Source organism: Canis lupus, chromosome 26 (genome assembly GCF_011100685.1).
Source record: "Canis lupus familiaris isolate Mischka breed German Shepherd chromosome 26, alternate assembly UU_Cfam_GSD_1.0, whole genome shotgun sequence".
In the NCBI taxonomy this organism is placed as follows: domain Eukaryota; kingdom Metazoa; phylum Chordata; class Mammalia; order Carnivora; family Canidae; genus Canis; species Canis lupus.
Genome location: NC_049247.1, coordinates 28,405,482 through 28,426,143, shown reverse-complemented (window position 1 = coordinate 28,426,143; position 20,662 = coordinate 28,405,482). Strand labels below are relative to the sequence as shown.

Below are 20,662 nucleotides of genomic sequence, written 5' to 3'. Positions count from 1 at the left end.
CCAGCTTATGCGTGAGTGAAAGGTAGCCAAGGGAAGGCATGGTGCCAAAGAGTTATGGGTTTTGAGGACTCTCAAAATGAATAAATGAACACTCTCCTCCAAGGCAGAGGGTCTGCCTGAGGAGAAGCTGCTGTAGTAGAAGCAAACTAAACAAGACTGGCACCACAGAGGGAAAAGAAAGAGAAAACAATTATCAGAAAGTAGGAGACGGGGCGCCTGGGTGGCTCTGTCAGTTGCATATCCAACTCTTGGTTTCAGCTCAGGTCATGATCTCAGAGTCATGGGATTGAGTCCTGTACTGAGCTCTGCACTCAGCGGGGGAATCTGCTTAGGTTTCTCTCTCTCCTCCCCCTCTGCCCCTCCTCCTACTCAGGTGCACATGCACACACACTCTCTCTCTCTTTCAAGTAAATAAAAATAAAATCTTTTTTTTAAATAAAAATAAAATCTAAAAAAAAGAAAGTAGGAGACCATATATATTTTTTCATTTTGTGAAAACAGCAAAAGGAATTCAAGAGCCATGAAGTGATAAAAACTATTTTGACCCACCTTCCAGCATAAAAGTAAAGAAAAATTCATCTTGCTTGAATGTGAACAATAAAACATGTTGAAGTCACACCCCAAACAGACTTGTTATAAGGGAAAAAGATAATAAGGAGCAGAATAACAACCCCCAGGCAACCAGAAAGATAAGCCTATAAAGCAAATGTTAGCGCAGCCCGGGTGGCTCAGTAGTTTAACATCACCTTCAGTCCAGGGCCTGATCCTGGAGACTCGGGATTGAGTCCCACCTCAGGCTCCCCGCATGGAGCCTGCTTCTCCCTCTGCCCATGTTTCTGCCTCTCTCTCTCTCTCTCTCTCTCTCTCTCTCTCTGTGTCTGTCATGAATAAATAAGTAAAATCTTTAAAAAAAATAAAGCAAATGTTAACGTCAACTTAATATTTCAAAATGTGTCAAAATAAAATTTTTTTTTAATTTTTATTTATTTATGATAGTCACAGAGAGAGAGAGAGGCACAGAGACACAGGCAGAGGGAGAAGCAGGCTCCATGCACCGGGAGCCCGACATGGGATTCGATCCCGGGTCTCCAGGATCGCGCCCTGGGCCAAAGGCAGGCGCCAAACCGCTGCGCCACCCAGGGATCCCAAAATGTGTCAAAATAAATTAAAAGAATTATAGAAGCAATGAAGGGGCAGTATACATCAAAATTAGAAAAACTGTTAATGAAGAGATTGGAAAAGATGACTTTAGAAAACAAAACTATAGAAAAAAATTCAAAACTAGAGAACTCAGGAAAGAATAAAACAAAAGAAAAAACTCTCAGAAATGAAGGCTAAACAAAGATAAATAGAGCAAATCCTTACAGAGGTTCCCTAAAAAAAAAGAGAGAGAGAGAGAGAAGATGAAAAGAGGGAATTTTTTTAATCAAAAAGAAATGAAAAGGAGATTTTAAAATACAAAAGATAGGCAAGAAGATCAAACATACACTTAGTAGGAGTCCCGGAGTGGAAAACCAAATCTATGGGACAGAATAAAATAAACACTATAATTCAAGATAACTCTCCTGATTTAAAAAGAAAAAAAACATAAAACTTATTCTGTATTGAAAAAAGTCATTCCACTGCATGGGAAAAATCAATTTGGAATAGTCAATATTGAGGTATATTCTAATAAACTATTGAACTTTAATAACAATAATTATTTGGGCATCTAGATATAAAGATTAGCTTTCTTAGAAAATAATATTGTCATCAGACTTTTCAACACCAATGAAGTGTTATAATCAACACATTCAAGGACAGAAAATGTGAACCAATGATTTTATTTACTTATTTTTTTTTTGAACCAATGATTTTATATCCAGATAAACTGACAGTCACCTACAAAGGCCACGGACTTTTATAAACACTCAAGAACTCAGTGAATATTTACTCTGTGAAAACTTCCTGAGGAATCTAATATAAACAAACTTCAGGGCAGCCTGGGTGGCTCAGTGGTTTGGCGCTGCTTTCTGTCTGGGGCGTGATCCTGGAGACCCGGGATCAAGTCCCACATGGGGCTCCCTGCATGGAGGCTGCTTCTTCCTCTACCTGTGTCTCTGCCTCTCTCTGTCTCTCTCTTTGTATCTCTCATGAAAAAATAAATAAAATCTTTAAGGAAAAAAAGAAAAGAACAGAAATTTAAAAAATAAAACTTCAGACAACTAAAATAACATGAGTGAGAGTAGGAATTAAATACATATTTACCTATAGATTTAAGACTAAAAGTGATGGTTATAATGGAAACAATACATCAATGTAATGTCTATTGTTCTGAAAATGTAGGTACAGTACAAACACAAAAATGGAGTAGAGATATTGTTTTGAGGACATGACTGTTGTCTTTTACTTATGGGCCAAATGACAGGCTAAAAAGAGAAAATACTCTGGTTTACAGCCCCCTCCCCCCCAGTACTGATAAAAGTAAATGTACCTGTGTTACGGCACACAAAACTGGATGTTTGGATGTGTTAAGTGAACCAGTGAAAATTTTTCTTTTAAAGATTGTGTGGACAGAAAACTCATTTGGTAGAAGAAAATTAAATGAAAAAAATAGTAGAAACACCGAAAGCTATTATGGGTGGTGAGACCTGTTGTGTGATTAAAAAAAGGAGGATGGGAGTGAGAATGGAGAGGCTATATAAGAAATAGAATAAGGTTATTGATTTGACCAATAGGTATTAACTGAGAGTAAAAAGATATCCCATATCCCTTCAGATCCTATCTTGGGAAAGAGAACAGAGGAAAGAAGAGGTTTCTAGGTAGTTTCAGTATCACTTATAGTAGAGAAGTCCTCAATCTACTGGGATAGACGGAGGAGAGAGATTTTTATTCTGAGGAATTGGTTCATATTATTGCAGAGACTGGCAAGTTCAAAATCTGTAGGGCAGGCCAGGAAGATGGAAATTCAGACAGGATTTTTATGTTACAGATTCAAGGCTGAATTCCTTCTTCTCTGGGAAATCTGGTTTTGCATTTCAGGTCTTTAACTGATTGGATGTGGCCCACCCATGTTTTAAGATAATCTGTTTTACTTAAAGTCAACTGAATGAAATGTTAATTACATCTACAAAAGACCCTCAGAGCAACATCTAGACTAGTATTTGACCAAAAGACTGGGCACTATAGCCTAGTTTAACCATCAGAGGAGTAAAGAATTTCCCTCAAAAGAAGAACTAAAGTACCATATTTATATATCTAATATTGTAATTACATATAATATATGATACAATAAAGATATCAACAGAAGTATAACTATTAGAACAAAAACACAAACCTTTCTTTTTTTAATTTTTATTTATTTATGATAGTCACACAGAGAGAGACAGAGAGAGAGAGAGAGAGGCAGAGACATAGGCAGAGGGAGAAGCAGGCTCCATGCTCCGGGAGCCCGACGTGGGATTCGATCCCGGGTCTCCAGGATCACGCCCTGGGCCAAAGGCAGGCGCCAAACCGCTGTACCACCCAGGGATCCCACAAACCTTTCTTGATATCAAAAGCTATGCCAAAAAGAGAAAATAAGTGATATATTTCTTGTTTTTGCAAATAGAAATTTTAAAAATCATAGCAAAAAAAAGAAAGAAAAAATGAGAAGAGACATATAAATTAAAAAACACAAGAAAAATAAAAGACAAATGAAAATAATTCCCTCTAAAAGACTGACTAGAAACAAGATGGGGGCCCTGGGTGGCTCAGTCATTTGGGCGTCTGCCTTGGGCTCGAGTCATGATCCCAGGGTCCTGGCATTGAGCCCTGTGTTGGGCTCCCTGCTCAGTGGAGAGCCTGCTTCTCCCTCTCCCTCTGCTGCTCCCCCTGCTTATGGGCGTACTCAATCTCTCTCTCTCTCTCTCTCTCTCTCTCTCTCTCAAAAATAAATAAATAAATAAATAAATAAATAAATAAATAAATAAATAAAATCTTTAAAAAAACGAACAGGATGAAGATGATGTGAATGAGATCTTTAAGGATATATATAGTCTTTTACACAGTTTTGACTTATATTCAAAAATAAAATTAAAAAGGAAACCCTAGAATTGAACACAAACTGGAAAAAAATTAAGCTAATGGTATATTGAACTGATAAATACACAGGAAAAATATTTTAATTTTACCATACATCTTTTGTGGGATATATCCAAAGGACAACAAAACAAAAACAACAACAACAATAACAAAACAACCTGCAAAGACATCTCAAATTTTACTTAGTAGATTTGTTGTTTATAGTAGTTCTGTTGAAGTAATTTTGAAACTATTTTGTGATTATTTGGGGAGAGAGCAAGTAAGTAAATATATTAACGTTGATGAGAACTTCTCTTACCATGGCAGAAGAGACACACAGGACCAGATAGAGGAAGATGGGAAGGAGCCTATGACTGTGGATCTCAACTGGAGGTCTCAGTACAGACTCATGATATTTGTACATTGCTCCTGGTTCTACGCAGGGACACAATGTAGAAGGAATGGCTTCCCTGTATCAATGAACACTCTAGCACTCAGATCTTGATTTCTGAAATACCATACGCTCCTGATTCCTGATTTCAGATCTGGCTGAGGGAATATACAAGTATACTTGTGTATATATACAATATACAAATATACTTCTTGGGCTAGAAGTCAAGAAAATTTTCCAAGACTAATGGATTCATGTGAAAGAACATAGTTGCTGGCCTTGAGGAGCTCCCATTGGTAAAATCTGTGACAATTTGGGCATCGAAAAGCATAACAGGGCAGCCCAGGTGGCTCAGCGGCTTAGTGCTGCTTCAGCCCAGGGTCTGATCCTGGAGACCAGGCTTCGAGTCCCATGTCAGACTCCCTGCATGATCCCAGGGTCCTGGCATTGAGCCCTGTGCTGGGCTCCCTGCTCAGTGGAGCACAACACACTGCATGGAGACTGCCTCTCCCTCTGCCTCTCTGTCTCTCTCTGTCTCTGTCTCTGTCTCTCTGTCTCTCTCTCTGTGTGTGTGTGTCTCTCATGAATGGATGAATAAAATCTTTTAAAAAAAATGTAATAGTGATGGCTTATAATATATTGAATCAAAACAGTCCTTGAGTTGATAGTGATACTCGAGAACATCTAGGTTGGGGAGAAGGGGATATTTTTTACCGAAGAATGCAAGCTCGTGAATGTTGAAGAGATGACAGGTTTAGAAATCGTCTTTTTGCAAACACAAATTTATTTATTCAGACAAGGACCAAAATAGATGCTAAAACATGGATCAGGTGTTTGAAAAAAGGATATTCACCTTGACTCAAAGTATCAAACCGTATGTTACTAATTTAATAAGGAAAATGGTATTCCTTACAATGCAGACATATGGAAGATATCACCTTTTATGAAGTAAGCCAACTTAATTAGTCTCACCAATGATGGGAGAGCCTTCGTGTTTAACCAGAGTCTAATAAAGAAGAAGGAATCAGACAAATCAAGATTGTGAAGCAAGGCTGTGATTCAACTGGATGGACTGGCTCTAAAAATGTTAATGTCGCAGGGGCACCTGGGTGGCTCAGTTGGTTAGGCAGCCCACTCTTGATTTCAGCTCAGGTCATGATCTCTGGGTCCTGGGATTGAGCCCCGCCTCCGGCTCTATACTTGGTGGGGAGTTTCCTTGAGATTCTCTTTCTCCTTTCCCTCTGCCCCCTCCCCCTACTCACAAGCTCTTTAAATAAATAAATAAACAAATAAATAAATCTTTTAAAAAATTAATGTCATAGAAGATCAATTTTGTTTTTTTTTTTTTTAAGAAGCAAGAGATAGGGACGCCTGGGTGGCTCAGCAGTTGGGCATCTGCCTTTGGCTCAGGTCGTGATCCTGGGGTTCCAGGATCGAGTCCCACATCAGGCTCCCTGCATGGAGCCTGCTTCTCCCTCTGCCTATGTCTCTGCCTCTCTCTCTCTCTCTCTGTTTCTCTCATGAATGAATAAATACAATCTTTTTAAAAATTAAAAAAAAAGAAGCAAGAGATAGTTCTATATTAAAGAAGACTAAAAAAACATGACGATCACTGATTGGATACTGGATCTAAAGAGATAAATAGAGGATATAGATAGATGATAGAGAGATAGATAATAGATGACAGAATTATTGGATCAGTGGGGAAAATTTGAATTGGATAAGGTATCAAATACTATTATTATATCAAGGTCAAATTTCTTGAGTGTGATAATGGTATCAATGTTATATAGGAGAATGATCTTATTCTTAGTATATAAGTATATATTCTTAAGTATATATCTTCTTAGTAGATATATACTTAAGTATTTAGGGATAAGGTGCCATGATTAATCAAACTTTTTTTTAAAGATTTTATTTATTTACTCATAAGAGACAGAGGCAGAGACATAGGCAGAGGGAGAAGCAGACTCCCTGCAGGGAGCCTGTCGTGGGACTTGATTCCAGGACCCTGGGATCACAACTTGAGCCAAAGGCAGATGCTCAACCATTGCCACCCAGGTGCCCCGATTAATGCAGCTTTTAAAAAATACAGATAGATAATATATAAAGAGAGAGAAAGAAAATGAGGTGATATAGTAACACTTGGTGAACGGAAGTGAAGGATAAATGGGGATTCTTTCCATTTTTTCTGTGGGTGTAAAACTTTTTCAGAGGCACCTGGTGGCTCCGTCGGTTAAGCATCTGCCTTCAGCTCAGGTCGTGATCCGAGGGCTCTGGGATCCAGCCCTACAATGGGCTTTTTGCTCAGCAGGGAGCCTGCTTCTTCTTCTCCCTCTGCCTACCACTCCACCTACTTTTGCATGCTCTCTCTCTGTCAAATAAGTAAGATCTTAAAAAAATAAAAAATAAAACTTTTTTAAAATAAAAATAGGAGCACCTGGCTGGCACAATCAGGCATCCAACTGTTAATTTTGGCTCAGGTCATAATCTAGGGTTGTGGGATAGAGCCCCACATCGGACTCTGTGCTCAGTGCAGATCCTGCTTGAGATTCCCTCTCCCTCTCCTTCTGCACCACCAGCTCATGCTCTCTCTCTCTCTCTCTAAAATAAATAAATAATTTTTTTAAAAAAATACAAGCATTTAGGGGGAAGTAGCCAAAACAACAACAAAAAACTTGTGAAATGCAGCTCAGCCAAACTTTGAGGGAAAATTATAGCTTTAAATTATTTATTGGGCAGCCTGGGTGGCTCAGCAGTTTAGCGCCACCTTCAGCCCAGGGCATGATCCTGGGGACCCAGGATCGAGTCCCACGTCGGGCTCCTTGCATGGAGCCTGCTTCTCCCTCTGCCTGTGTCTCTGCCTCTCTCTCTCTCTGTGTCTCTCATGAATAAATAAATAAAATCTTAAAAAAAAAAAAAGACTTCTCAAGAACAAAGAGAGAAAACACTAATTACTAATACCAGAAATGAAAGAGGACTCATTACAGACCTTATAGACATTAAAAAAGTATTAAGAAAATTGTATGAACCAATAGTCTGCCTATAAAGGTGACAGTATGAATCCCTTGGAAAGAATGAACTAAAATGGGCACAAGGAGAAATAAGGGACACCTGGGTGGCTCAGTGGTTGAGTGTCTGCCTTTGGCTCGGTTGGTGATCCCGGGATCCTGGAAACAAGTCCCACATCAGGCTCCTGGCAAGAAGCCTACTTCTTCCTCTACCTATGTCTCTGCCTCTCTCTGTGTGTCTGTCATGAATAAGTTTTAAAAAGAAGAACAAGAACAAGAAATAATAAAAACTTGGTAGTCTTTCTTATTAAAGAAGTAGAATCCATTTCTAGGGCACCTAACTGTCTCATCTCAGGGTTGTAAGTCTGAGACTCAAGTTGGGTGTAGAGATTACTTACAAATAAAATATTTTAAAAAAGAGAGAAATAGAATCCACTATATAAAACCTTCACACACACACACACATACACACAAATAACTCTGGCTCAGAAGCCTTAACCAGTAAATTCTTCCAAGCATTTGAAGAGAAAATAACACTAACCTTAAACACAAAAAAACAACATAAAACCTTGTCTCCCAGAATGTAGAAAAAGAGAGAACACTTCCCAGTTCTTTTTATGAGGCCACTAAACCTTGATACCAAAACCTGGGGACACCTGGGTGGCTCAGCCATGGAGCATCTACCTTCAGCTTGGGTCATGATCCTGGGGTCCTAGGATCAAGTCCTGCATCAGGCTCCCTGTATGAAGTCTGCTTCTCCCTCTGCCTGTGTCTCTGCCTCTCTCTGTGGTCTCTCATGAATAAATAAATAAAATATTTTTTTAAAACCTGACAAAGATATTATAAGAAAAGAAAAAGTACAGACCAGAATCGCTCATGAACATAAAGACAAAATTCCTAAACAAAATGTTAGCACATCAGGGGTACCTTGGCTGGCTCAGTCAGTAGAGCATGCGACTCTTATTAATCTCAGGGTCATGAGTTCAAACCCCATAGTGGGTGTGCAGCCTTCTTAAAAAAAAAAAAGTTAGCAAACCAAATAAAAAATGATATTAAAATTAGAACAAGTGTGGTTCTTTCAGAGATACAAGGGTGGTTTAATTTATTTTAAAAGATAGAAAAATCAGGCAGCCTGGGTGGCTCAGCAGTTTAGCGCCGTGTTTAGCCCAAGGCCTGATCCTGGAGTCCCGGGATCAAGTCCCACGTCGGGCTCCCTGCATGGAGCCTGCTTCTCCCTCTGCCTGTGTCTCTGCCTCTCTCTCTCATGAATAAATAAATAAAATCTTTAAAAGAATAAATAAAAGATAGAAAAAAATCATTTGATTTTCTTGATAATGCAGAAAATGTATTTGATGTAAAACCTGATAGGAAAATGGGCAAAGATTTAAAAAAACATTTTTTTTATTGGAATTCAATTTGCCAACGTATAGCATAACACCCAGTGGGGCAAAAGATTTTAACAGAGATTTCATAAAAGAGGATATTCAGATGGCCAGTAATCACAGCCCCTCAGCACTAGGCATGGATTTGTTGATTGTCTGTCTCAGCCACCACAAAGGCAAGGACTTTGACCATCTGGTTACCACTGTGCCCCCAGGACAATGGCTGGCAGACAGTAGGTGCTGCATTCCTATTTGATGAAGCCTCCTGCAGGTAGAAAAGCATGCACGCACCTCACCCTCTGTATACACATGCTCACAGGCATGTGGCCCAGGTGAGGGCCACCTGGGCTAGAGTTCTTACTCCCCAGCTGCATGATACGGGGCACACGATTCAACCTTCCTAAGCCTGGGTCTTTTTTTTTTTTTTAAGTAAACTCTACACCCAATGTGGGATTTGAACTCATGACCCCAAGATCAAGAGCCACTTGCTCTACTGACTGAAACAGCAAGGCACCCTGAGCCTTGGTGTTTTTAGCTGTGAGTGGAAACAGTTCTGACCAGCAGAGAGCTACAGTGTAGAACAATCAGGCATCTCTAACACGTCTGTCCCCAAGCAGCTGAGAGGCTGCTGTCACCATCGCTGCTGTCACCCACCCAGGTTTGCACACTCCCGCAAGTGGATGCACGGTGCCAGGCACGCAGGCTGTTTCCACTAGCATGGCCCCAGAGGGGAGGAAATGCAGTAATTTCCTGGTGATCTGGCCAGGAGTCCAGAGAGCCACTAGGGTCACAGGAACGGGGACAGGAGGAAGGCTCACACCCTAAACCCTATGAGCCTTCCCCACAGTAGGGTCCCCTGCTCTGACCCTAGCCCTAACTCCAGGTCCTGAGATGCCAACCACATCCAGTACAAGGCACTATAACAGTCAGTGGTCAGACTGCTGCCATCAAGGGAGCACCTCCTATGGGCCGGGCAAGCTTCATGCTCCCCCTCCATGAAGGAAGTGCTGGCAGGAGTCCCATTTCACAGGTGGGGAAACTGAGGCTGGAAGGTTACAACAATGTGCCGGAGCCCCTGCTCTCCTCTGAGCTGAGAGTGTGACCCACAGACCTCTGGATGGGGCTGGAGCAGCTGATAAGACCCAGCTCTCAGGGGCCCATCCCCATGCTCACCTCTGCAGCCCAGTGCCAGCCCAGACTCCAATGCCCTAGAAGGTGAACACTCTGGATACTACAACCTTCTTCTTTTTTTTTCCAAATTTTTAATTTTTTAAAAAAATTATATATTTGAGAGAAAGAAAGAGAGAGAGAGAGAGACCACAAGCAGGGGGAGCAGCAGAGGGAAAGGAAGAGGCAGGCCCAGGAACTTGAGATCATGACCTGAGCTGAAAGCAGAAGGCAGACATTTGATGGACTGAGCCACCCAGGCATTGCCCCCACTATCCTCTTTTCCAGCTTCTCCCTTCATGAGTAAAGCTCTGACCTTTACAGGTCTGCTAGGGGCTGGGGAGGCTTTGGGACCCAGGACAGGCGATGGAGGGCTCTGGGAAGACCCCGCTGCTCTAGGAGCTCAGGACAGTTTCCATCCCTACAGAGGCAGCAAGAGAATGACAGTCCCAGCTGGGCTTGCTCACTCTGTGACACCAGGCAGCTCCCTTCTGTTCAGGCCTAGTTTCCTTAGAACTCAAGTGCAGCAATGAATCCCATTGGATTCTGGGAAAAACAATGAATCTTCCCACTGAGGATCTTGTGGGAGGACAGGTATTTCTTTTTTCTTTTTTTTTTAATTTTTATTTATTTATGATAGTCACACACAGAGAGAGAGAGAGAGGCAGAGACATAGGCAGAGGGAGAAGCAGGCTCCATGCACTGGGAGCCTGACGTGGGATTCGATCCCAGGTCTCCAGGATCGCGCCCTGGGCCAAAGGCAGGCGCTAAACCACTGCGCCACCCAGGGATCCCGAGGACAGGTATTCCTGAGTGGCCACAGCAGACACATGTCACAAACCTAAAAGCTACCATTACCCTGAAGCTCACGCAGTCTCCCTAGAAGACAAGCACTTACTCGGAGCCTTGGAACGCCCAGTTTGCACATAAGCCTTACATGCTGGGACATAACGCTGAAAAAAGACAGACTAGAGGGGCAGAGGGGATAGGACCTCACTGTCACTGTGTGTCTATTTATCCACTACTCATGGTGCTGGGTCCTCACTCATGCCAACCTTAAGAACCCGCCCCCAGGGGCTCTGGCTGTAGAAGGCCCAGCCCAAAGGGGCAAACCTGGTGCTGGTAGAATAGGAGATTGGGTCTGGGAGGCCCCGATGGTGAAAGGAGATGGTGGGAGGGGAGCTGGGGACAGCACTGAGGAGGGACAGCAGGCTTCAGACAGGCAGTGCCCTTCAGACCCCTGCAGTGGCATGGCCAGGAGTCCTCAAGGGGGTGGATTTTAGCCAGGAGGCCCCCCAGCCCAGCCAGGGTCTCTGGATCCGTGATCCACAGCTTTGGGGGGACAGCTCCAGGCTCCCTCCCACTCCTGGCTTCTTAAAACAAGAAAAGGAAGTGGAGAGTGCTGTTCTTTGACAAACACACAAAATGCAGGGGGCGGGAGGGCTGGGGGGAGAAACCACATCCGGCTCTTCGTACCAAGGAGAGTTGCAGGGAGCATCACGGACTCAGAACAGAGACCCCAACCCCAACTGTCACGTGCACAGCAGACTGTGCCACAGAGAGCCCCCCAAAGTCTCGGGGAGATACAGTGACCCCAAAACCCCCACAGAGAAATGAGGCAGCGGCTCTCACTGCTGGCATCTGTGTCCCTGGCAGTGGTCTCTGGGGCCTGAAGCCCCTGGCACTGTTTGCATCTTTACAACTATAGGTTGGGGGGTGGGGAGTGGGGGCACTCAGCACCCCTGTATGCTCTCCAGAGCACGCGGGGAGGGGAGGCTCCCCTGGGGAGACCAGGTAGCCTGTCCTCCACTTGTCGCTGTCCTCCTAGAAGGAGCCCCAAGGGAGGGGAAAGAGGACCAGGTCAGGAGAGACAGATGGACGACAGACAGAGAAAGGAAGGAAGGAGTGAAAAGGTGAATGAATGAAACAGAAGGATAAAGCATGTAGGGACGGTGAAGCCAGAACAAAGGTGGCACAGAACGCCACCTGCCCAGAGGTGCCCTGAGCCAGGACTTGGCCACACTCTCCCTTGCTCTGGGACTGTCCCCTCGGTTTACAAAGCACTTCTGATCCTGACAATGATCTATGAGGCGGTTATTCTGGGAAGCAGACCCAGCCAGCAGGGAGGGGGATGGTGGCTCAGGCTCCTTGCTGGCCTGGGCTGGGGGCCAAGGGCCAGGAGGGGCGTCCTGCTATGTTCTGCCCCGGTGGGCAGCGGAAGCCTCCCACTGGCTGGGCTTCCTGGAAAGGAGTTGGAAAACATCAGCGGGACCCCTTTCTACCACCCACCCTGCCCCTGCCCCGAATGAATGTCAGTCACTGGTCGGGCCCCAGGCAACCTCAGAAGGGGAGGCAGTGGGGGACATGGTGCTAAGCAAGGGCAGGTTTCCCTGGTCCTGGGCCAGGGTGAGAGACTGGCTCTGGGCAGCACTGAGTGCACCCTGGCAGGCCAGGACTCGTCCATGCTTCTGGGGAAAAAAAACCCAGCCTTGGAGAACGGTCGTGGCTTCTCCGAAGGGCCAGCACCTATCATCAGGGCCAGCCTGGCCCAGACCAGTCACACCGTGGCCATGCCCTCTCCGGGCCTCCAGAGCCCTGGAGCTAGAGATAGACTCATGCACCACCTCTGCAATATCCCCTGACCCCCTTGTGCCCCATACACACAGCTGCCTCCTGCTCTGTGCCAGGGTCCTGGGCCTGCTTCCTTGCTGGAATCCAAACCCACATGGCCCCCACTACGAGTGTGCACGCACACACACACATGCACCTTCTCCACACTCTCATCACAGGTCACAAAGTCTCCGGCAGGGCTGGCCACCCAGAGCCACCCAGCAACCACCCACCTCTTACTCACCGCCCAATGTCCGAGCAGACCTTGGAGTCAGCGGCAACCGCAGCATGGGCAAAGGCCTGGGGCCCACAGCGGGCATGGCGGCGAGAGAGGACCACAGCGGACACAATGATGGCCAGGGCCAGCCCCAACCCCAGCAGGACCATGCTGACCGTGGCCTTGTGGCCTTGGGCCATGACTCTGAGGCCCCAGGTGGAGACAGAGGGCAGATGGACACACAGATGGGTGGATGAATCCACAAGAAGATGGGCAGATGGATGCACAGGTGATTGGACAGATGAACAAAGAGGTGGGGGCCAGAGATAGACAAACGGATTGATAGTCTAGACAGCTGGATATAGGATAGTAAGAGAAGGATGGTCAGAGAGACAGTTGGACAGAGACAGGATTACAGACAGGTGGACAGACAGGTTTACAAAGAGAGGCACCCTGGAGGACAGGTGGGTGTATGGACGGACAGCTGGCAGCAGCGGGGCTGCTGCCCTACTCAAGCGCTCGCTAGAGAGGCAGAGCTGGCCACACGCCTGAACTTCCAGTTTCTAGCCCCTGTTCTTGGCCCTGGCAGGAGGCCAGGGAGCAGGGCGTTTATGGGGAGTTTTCTTTCCAGAGAGGAGCAAGCCACTGCTGTTAACTCCCTCATTCCCACAGCCTGCCCCCTACAAGCCTTGAGGGTAGCCCAGGGCTCTCCCAACCCATGTGCTTGAGGACTTGGCATCTCCTGTCCCCAAGGGAGCCAGGGTGCAGGGGTACAGGCTGCTCTCCAGTCCCCAGCAAAGCCAGGACAGCAGGGCTCAGGCTCAGAGGGGCAAGGAGCCACAGTGGTGCCCCGACTCCCACCTCCTTGGTGTGGTTCCACTCAGCAACAGCTTGCTTTGGCATCCAGAGAGCTGGAGGATACTGAGGATTTCTGGGGCAAAAGGGTGAGGCTGGAGGGGGGCAGAGTCAGAGGGTAGAGTGGACCCAAGGCAATGGCACTCAGGGCCTGGGTTCAAGTCCCCGTTTGGCCGTAGCCTACTAGGAAACAAGGGTGACCAGGAGGGGGCTCAGCTCTCCAATCTGCATCAGACACGCAGGACTACAAGACAGCTGTGTGAGGAAAGCAAACGGGGCCTGCCTCCAGCCCTTGGCACCCAGTGCCCACCAGACCATCCACCCCTGGGTCTTGCTGTCCCAGAAACACCACCATGGGCCTCCTGAGAATGAGGCTGCCCTCCCATCTGCATCTCTGTGCTTCCCTGGCTGGGTGTCTGCTCCTCTGTGCTCCTCTGTGCTGGCTGTGCCTCCCCTCCTGGGGACACTAGCTTAGACCTTCCCCTGCCCAGACCTCAGGGTATTCAACAGGGAGACAGCTGGAGGAGGGGGACCCTTCTCGACCAGGTTTAGCAGGAGTCAGGCTGGACTCCCACCTCCACAGCACCCACAGCCCCCCTATGCTCTCTGGCTTCCTTTCCAGCTGAGCGCTGCCAGCCCCAGGCCTCTCTACGCCTCCTGGTACAGTAAAGAAACTGCCCACGCAGCCACACAGCCCGCCAGGCCCCATCCTGAGCCCCTGGTCAGCCTGGGCAGGCTCTCCACTAGGCCTGTCCCCGTAGCTGCCACGTGGGGTGGGAAGCCTATGGGCGCCTTCTTCTGTTCCCACTGTCCCCCCTGCCACAGTGACATTGCTCAACCCAGAAACAAAGTGCATTCCTGGGCCAGGGCCAGCCCATCCGCTGGGAAGGCAGGGACAGAGACAGTGGGTCTGAGTGGGGGCTGAGGGGACACCCCCCCCTCCCCAGCCATTCTGGTCAGGCTGAGGCCAGGGTGCAGGGAACAGAGGAGCGAAGTCCCAGGAAAGGCAAGAGCATCATGCCAGGCCTACCTGGCTAGGTGTGGCTGGACAGGCTTAGCAAGGAAAGGCCCTGAATATCCTTGCCCAGGAGGTGAGGGGCAGGAGATGATGGGAAGGAAAGAGAGGAAACCAAGTCCCCCAGCACCCAATGGAGCCCTCAGCTGAGCCCCAGGGGGCCTGGGGAACTGGGTGCACTCTGCCCACAAGCAGGAACCCACAAGCTTTACCTCCACCCGGAGCAAGACTAACCCCTCAGGCCTGTCTTCTCTCCTGCAAACATGGCCTTTCCTCTAGGGCCAAAATGAAGGCTGAGGAGATTGACACACCCCACCAGCCCAGCCTCCATCCTGTCCCCGGGGGACCCAGAGGTACCGCCCTCCAGGGCACAGGGCCCAGACACTGCAGACACAGAACCCTGCTTCCTTGTGGGCCCTTTAGAATCGCCAAGTTTTCCTGTCTCATGAAGGAGAGCCCAGACTCCTCCCCTGGCTCCTGTGCCCCTGTCCCCAGGGGTCCCCGCTGATGCTCCCTGGTCAGGGGGCTATCTGGCCATCAGGCTGTGATCCCTCCTCCCCTGCCCACACCCGCCAGCCGTTCAGAGCTCCTCAGCCAGACATTACAGGAGTTTGCAGACTCTGGGGGAGGGCGGGAGGGGCCGGCTCATGGGGAAGGAGGCGGCCGCTGCTGCTCCTCGCCAGGCCCCTCTGGCTGGGCTGCGCTCTCCAGCCGCTCACCACTCCAAGCCCTGACCCTTGAGATCTGGGGACCTCTTCCAGTTCACTGTTCCCTGAGAACTGGGCCTCCTTCTGGAGCTGATCACAGCTTGGGTTTCATTCTGGGTTTGTGCTTGGAAACCCCCCCCCCCCCCCCCCAGGCCTGGCTCCGACCAAGACGTCTTGCTCCAGCCTCTTGCCCAATCCCACTCTTCAGACTGGAGGTCCACCTCCGTGTGTCCTCCAGAGTGTGAGCAGATGGCACCCCCGCCAGGCTGGAGGGGTAGCAGGGTTACAAGCATCAGCTGGCTGCTCTCTGCACAAGTGAACCCCAGGGCTGCGACACCGCCTGGTGGTCAACACTAGGAAGTGCCATTGGCCCCACAAGAAATGGGACCTGGGGCCCCTGGTCCAGCGACTCAGGGTGAGGACCGTGCTGGGTATGGGCTGGCCCTGTCCCCCACTCCCCTACCCACCGCGTTCTCATGAAAAGTCTCAGGCTAGCTCCCTCACCTAAGGTGTAAAGACCTCTGAGTCCCACCTCTCCACCGTCCCCACCGGACAGCTCCATTTCACACACAGGATCCTGAGGTCCAGGGATCTGGGAGCCGGGCCAGCGAGGCTGCCCAGAGCCTCACGCTGCGACCCCCATTTATTGCACTGCTATGTCACTCACAGAGGAAGCAAATCCCTCAAAGTTCCACTCTGCCCCCAGCAGGCATCTCATCCCTAGGTTTGCCTGCCCTGAGCACTCAGTAGCCAGCAGGCTCCCCGCCTTTCCTGGAGTCTGAGGCAGCTGCCCAGCCACCAGCCGTGTGGACAATGGCCTGCACCACAGCGATGAAGTTGGACGTGAGCTCAGTGTTGTGGTGCCGCATCTTCAGGGCCTCAGTCACTGCCTGGGGGGCGGGAGGGGATACAGAGACCTCAGCAGGGCCCGGGATGCCACCCAAACCCCACAGACCGACCCTGAACCATGCAGGTGGTGCCATTTCCAGCCCAGTGGCCAACAAGAACAAGTTGGGGGCCGCTGGGCCTAGTGGGTCTCACTGGAGCAGGTGGCCTTACTCATGTTGCACGGAGGCTCAAGATGGCCCAGGCAGTGGGTGTGAAGGTCATCTGCCCCAGGCAGAGGACACCAGCTCTGTGATGACTCAGGAGATCCAGGCCTCCATCCAAGGACACCCTGTGGCCACCCCCCCTTGTGATTCAGTCTCCTTGGCCCTGCCCCACCTCGTCAATGTCTTTCTCCAGCGTCGTGGTGTTGGGCAGAAGCTGGTTATGAAGTCTGGGTTCCTCTACTGCCCGTTTCACATCGTAGCCAAACCATAGGTTATGGATGATGGCCTGGGGGTGGGGAGGTTGGGATCAGTGCGGTCCAAGGGCAGGGGCTGGAGGGGACAGGTAGGTGGCACATACCAGCGCAGTGGCCGTGGTGATTTGTGTGCCCCCGGAGGCACCCACCACCATGCGGACCCGGCCATCCTGGCCCACGATGATTGCCGGACACATGGACGAGAGCGGCTGCTTTCCTGTGGTCAGCAGGTGGGTGGGGAGGGACAGGGATGCTGGTCAGCTGCCTGCCCAGGACCCCAGCCCTCTCCCGTCCTGGATCCCTCATCCCACACCTGGTTTGATGAAGTTGGCTGGCGAGGGGGGCACCCCAAACTGGTTGGTGATGTTGGGGGAGCTGAAGTCATCCATCTCATCATTGAATAAGATCCCGCTGACATTTGATCGTACCTTGGAACCAAAGCTGCAGACCAGCTGGATCAGACAGCTATGCCAGATCCAGCCCTACCCCACCCCCAGCCCCCACCCACCCACCAAAGCTCCAACTTGATCCCAGTGAGGCTGGGGGGCAGGTGCTCTACCAAGGTGGGGCCTCAGTTTCCCACCATGAAAGGGGTCGATGGAGCTCCCTTCTGGGAGAGACAAGCAGCCCCTGGCCCACCCAGGGCCACCCGGCAGCCCCTACTAGAGGTTGATGGTGCTGGTGGCCGATACAGCGCTGCCATCCTCTGCGACCACGGACAGGTGGGCAGTGCCACCGTCATCAGGCGTGTAGAACTCAGGCTCATAGTAGGAGGTCGGGTGAGTGGTGTTGTCAGAGATCCGGGCCCGGAGCTGAGCAGCAAAGAACTCGGAGCTCATGTTGCGGACCACCTGCCGAGACCCCAGAGCTGGCCTGAGGAGGTGGGGGGGGATGGGGAGGGGGCACAGGCTTGTGCGAGCAGCTCTTAGGAAGCCCCCCGACATGGCCCTGACCACAACCCTCCTGCACACTCAACCTCATGAGGCCCGTCTAATCCCCTTTCCAGCCTTTGTCTCTGCTGCAGTCCAGCAACTGTTAATATTTGTCTGTCCACCCCACAAGCCCCGACTCTTGCCACATTCAATCATTCATTCATTCATTCCTGGAGCTTGTACTGTATGCTTGCGACAAGGAACAGACACACAGGTCCCTGCCTTCCTGGCAGGGAAGACAAAGGCAGGCGGGACATGCTGGAAAGAACAAGCCAGGTAAAGGGGATGGAGAGGGATGAGGTGGGGGCAGAGTGGTCAGGGAGGCCTTCTTGGAGGAGGAGACATCTGAAAAAAAAGCCCTGAATGAGGCCTGAGTGGTAAATGCAAAGGCCTTAAGGCAGGCCTATGAGAGACAGGCAGAGGGTGAGTAGGGTGGAAGAGAGCGGTAGAGGAAGACATTGGCAGGGGGGTGACCCCATAAGTCTTTAGAAGCCCTATAAGGAATTTGGCTTTTGCTTGGAGCCACCTGGGTCCAGGACAAAGGATGCAGCACACTGGTAGTTCACAGGATCCCTCTGGTGGCTGTGTGGGGGTAGAGGGGAGAACCCAACTGGGAGGCTATGACATCAACCAAGTGAGAGATGGTGGCTGGCCCAGGTGGGACAGAATCAATGGCCCCAAAGCCTTCAGTCCAGAGTGGCCATTAACTGGGGAAGTAAACACTGTGGAAGGGGCAGTGGAGGGGACAGTCAGAAGCTTGGTTTTGAACAGGTGCCCTTTTCTGTCTCAGGTGGGCGGTGGATCTACATGTGTGGAGTTGACAGGCAAGATCAGGCTGAGGGATACACATGGAGCCGTCAGCCTCTGCTGGCTGCTTAAAGCCATGAGCCTGAACATGGTCCCCACGGCGGGAGGACAGATGGAGGAAGAGGAGAGGAGATGAGATAGGAGCCAGCATGGAAGGCCCCTGGGGACTGAGCAAAGGAAATGCCGCCAGAATTTTCCAGCAACATCCCACAGGGAAAATGTTCAGCCTGAATCTACTCCCAAGAAAACAAAAAGTCAAATCCAGGATGTGGGATGGTTCTGCAAGAAGACCGCCCTCGGTTTTATAAATCAGCCAAACAGCCAAGAGGTCTAGTGTAGGTTCAGAGACAGAGGCGATATAACCATGACTGCAAGGCAGGAGTCTGACGGGCTCTGGACCGAAACAACCCTGGGACCCCCGGCAACACAGGCGTCTAACAGGCCAGGGCCTCTCGGTGGAGTGTGTAGGAGTCCTGGGGCTTAGGAGCTACAACCCAAAGTGTGATTTCGGGGACTGGCCATCTGATACCTGAAAAAACACATGCATGTCAATAAAGAGGCACCCGGACACAGGGAGAGACGAAGGGAATGTGGCATAATGTCCACTTTACAAAATGAAAAGCTGAGGAAAGGAGGTGGTGAACAAACTGTGGGAGACGCTGCTGAGGGGGGCCCGAAGGGGAAACTGAGGCTGGACTCAGGGGGAGCGGTGAGGGGTCCTGGCAGGAGGGTCCTGACAGGATGGGAGCAAGGAGGGCAGAGCGTGAGAAACGGATGGAGTGGCCAGGTGTGCTCTGAGTGGAAGCAGAGGAATGGGGGCAGCAGCTGGAGACTCTGAAGTGAAAAGAGTATGCCTCTCTCGGGAATGATCTGTCAGGAAGGGCAGGATGGGAATGCCAGAGGCAGAGCAGTGCTGCAGGAGGGGCATGCTGAGTCAGCAGGTGGAGGAGCAGGGGGCCAGCCTCAGCCAGGAGGGAGGCCTGAGGGGGAGGCCATGCAGTGGCCCTAGGGATATGAGACACCAGGTCACTGGCTGGGGCGGGGAGCGGGGGTGGGGGCATCGGGAAAGAAGAGAGATCCAGGAGAGCAGAGGGGCTGCAGGGCAGCTGAGAGGCATAGGTCAGTGTGATGGGGTCAGCAGGCCTACCCCAGAATGGGGGGATCCAAGTAGGTAAGGGGGGCCAGGAGGAGAGTCTCAGTGAAGGCCCAGCCTGGAGCTGGGGCTTCTGGCAGTGAGTAGGTCAACTTGGGGAGGGCCTGGGTGAGGGATCACAGAAGTGTCAGCTCCTGGTTGTGAGCAGTGAACCAGAGGCCCAGGCCAATGCCACCCAGGACGCTGCCCCGTCCCCACTCTTCTCAGGACCCTTGAGGACTGCCATGCCCCCATGTATTCCTCACTTCAGCACTGAACGCTCCAAGGTGGGAGTGTGGCCAGGGGTAGGGGCCACCCATTACTCATTGCCAAGTCTATCACACTGTGAGCTCCTGTGGCAGAGGGCCAAACTCGAGGTCTCAGTCCCTCCTAGAGCATGGTAGGCCCACCACCAAGGCTGGTGGTAGGAATGGATTAATAGAGCATGTGTGAGGCTGGAGTGGCCCCAGGGAGCCCTTCGGGCACCTCCATGGCAGGACCCCCACCCATCACAAGCCAGCTGCTGCCTCTCACCTCCATCACACTGACAAATTTGGGGTCCCCAAGCAGGGTCCTCTTGGCATAGGCAAACCGGAAGGCCTCCACGATGCGGTGGTAGGTCAGACCCTTCTGCTCGGGTGTCTCCACACTCGCCCGGGAGAAGTTGTACCCTGGTTGAGCAGAGATGGGTGCACGTTGGCGGTCCCAGGTCCCTTGGGACGTCCCAGCTCGGCCAGAACAGCTGGGGGCCACAGGGTAGGCTCACGTCTTCCCTGAATTACTCTGTTTGGCTCAGCTTGAGAAAGGGAACAACCTCTGGGCCTGGGCCTCAAATGTCCAGCCGGAAGGGCTACCCAGTCTATGCAGTCCCAGAAGACCACTTGGATTTTCCAGACACCTCCTCTGGACCAGGCCCCCCTCACTGTGAACTTCCAGCCCAGAGTAAGTGGGCAAGCCAGACAGACCCTGTCACCTCTAAGCCTTTGCAGGGGCAGTTCCCACCCCAGGACACTGCTCGGCACCTTTTGACCTCCCACTCCTCCTCCTCCTCCAGCCCCTGCCCATCGCCCCTCACAGCCCTGGTCACTC

General features: G+C 50.1%; 2 protein-coding genes across 3 annotated transcripts in view; both read right to left on the bottom strand.

Moving 5' to 3' along the window:
• Positions 1 to 14,895, bottom strand: part of GGT5 (gamma-glutamyltransferase 5) — a 28,106-nt gene extending 13,211 nt beyond the window's left edge. The window contains exon 1 of one of the 2 annotated variants that reach the window (XM_038575801.1): positions 12,847 to 14,895. In XM_038575801.1, the coding sequence (XP_038431729.1) occupies positions 12,847 to 13,019 (173 nt within the window). In that variant the 5' untranslated portion in view covers positions 13,020 to 14,895. The remainder of the gene's footprint in view (positions 1 to 12,846) is intronic. The other variant, XM_038575799.1, reaches the window with a different exon arrangement.
• Positions 14,896 to 15,979: 1,084 nt separating this feature from the next.
• Positions 15,980 to 20,662, bottom strand: part of GGT1 (gamma-glutamyltransferase 1) — a 29,706-nt gene continuing 25,023 nt past the window's right edge. The window contains exons 9-14 of the mRNA XM_038575798.1: positions 20,108 to 20,244; positions 17,366 to 17,553; positions 17,016 to 17,143; positions 16,807 to 16,919; positions 16,621 to 16,734; positions 15,980 to 16,286 (exon numbers count right to left, since the gene is read on the bottom strand). Coding sequence (XP_038431726.1) covers positions 16,140 to 16,286; positions 16,621 to 16,734; positions 16,807 to 16,919; positions 17,016 to 17,143; positions 17,366 to 17,553; positions 20,108 to 20,244 — 827 coding nt within the window. The 3' untranslated portion in view covers positions 15,980 to 16,139. The remainder of the gene's footprint in view (positions 16,287 to 16,620; positions 16,735 to 16,806; positions 16,920 to 17,015; positions 17,144 to 17,365; positions 17,554 to 20,107; positions 20,245 to 20,662) is intronic.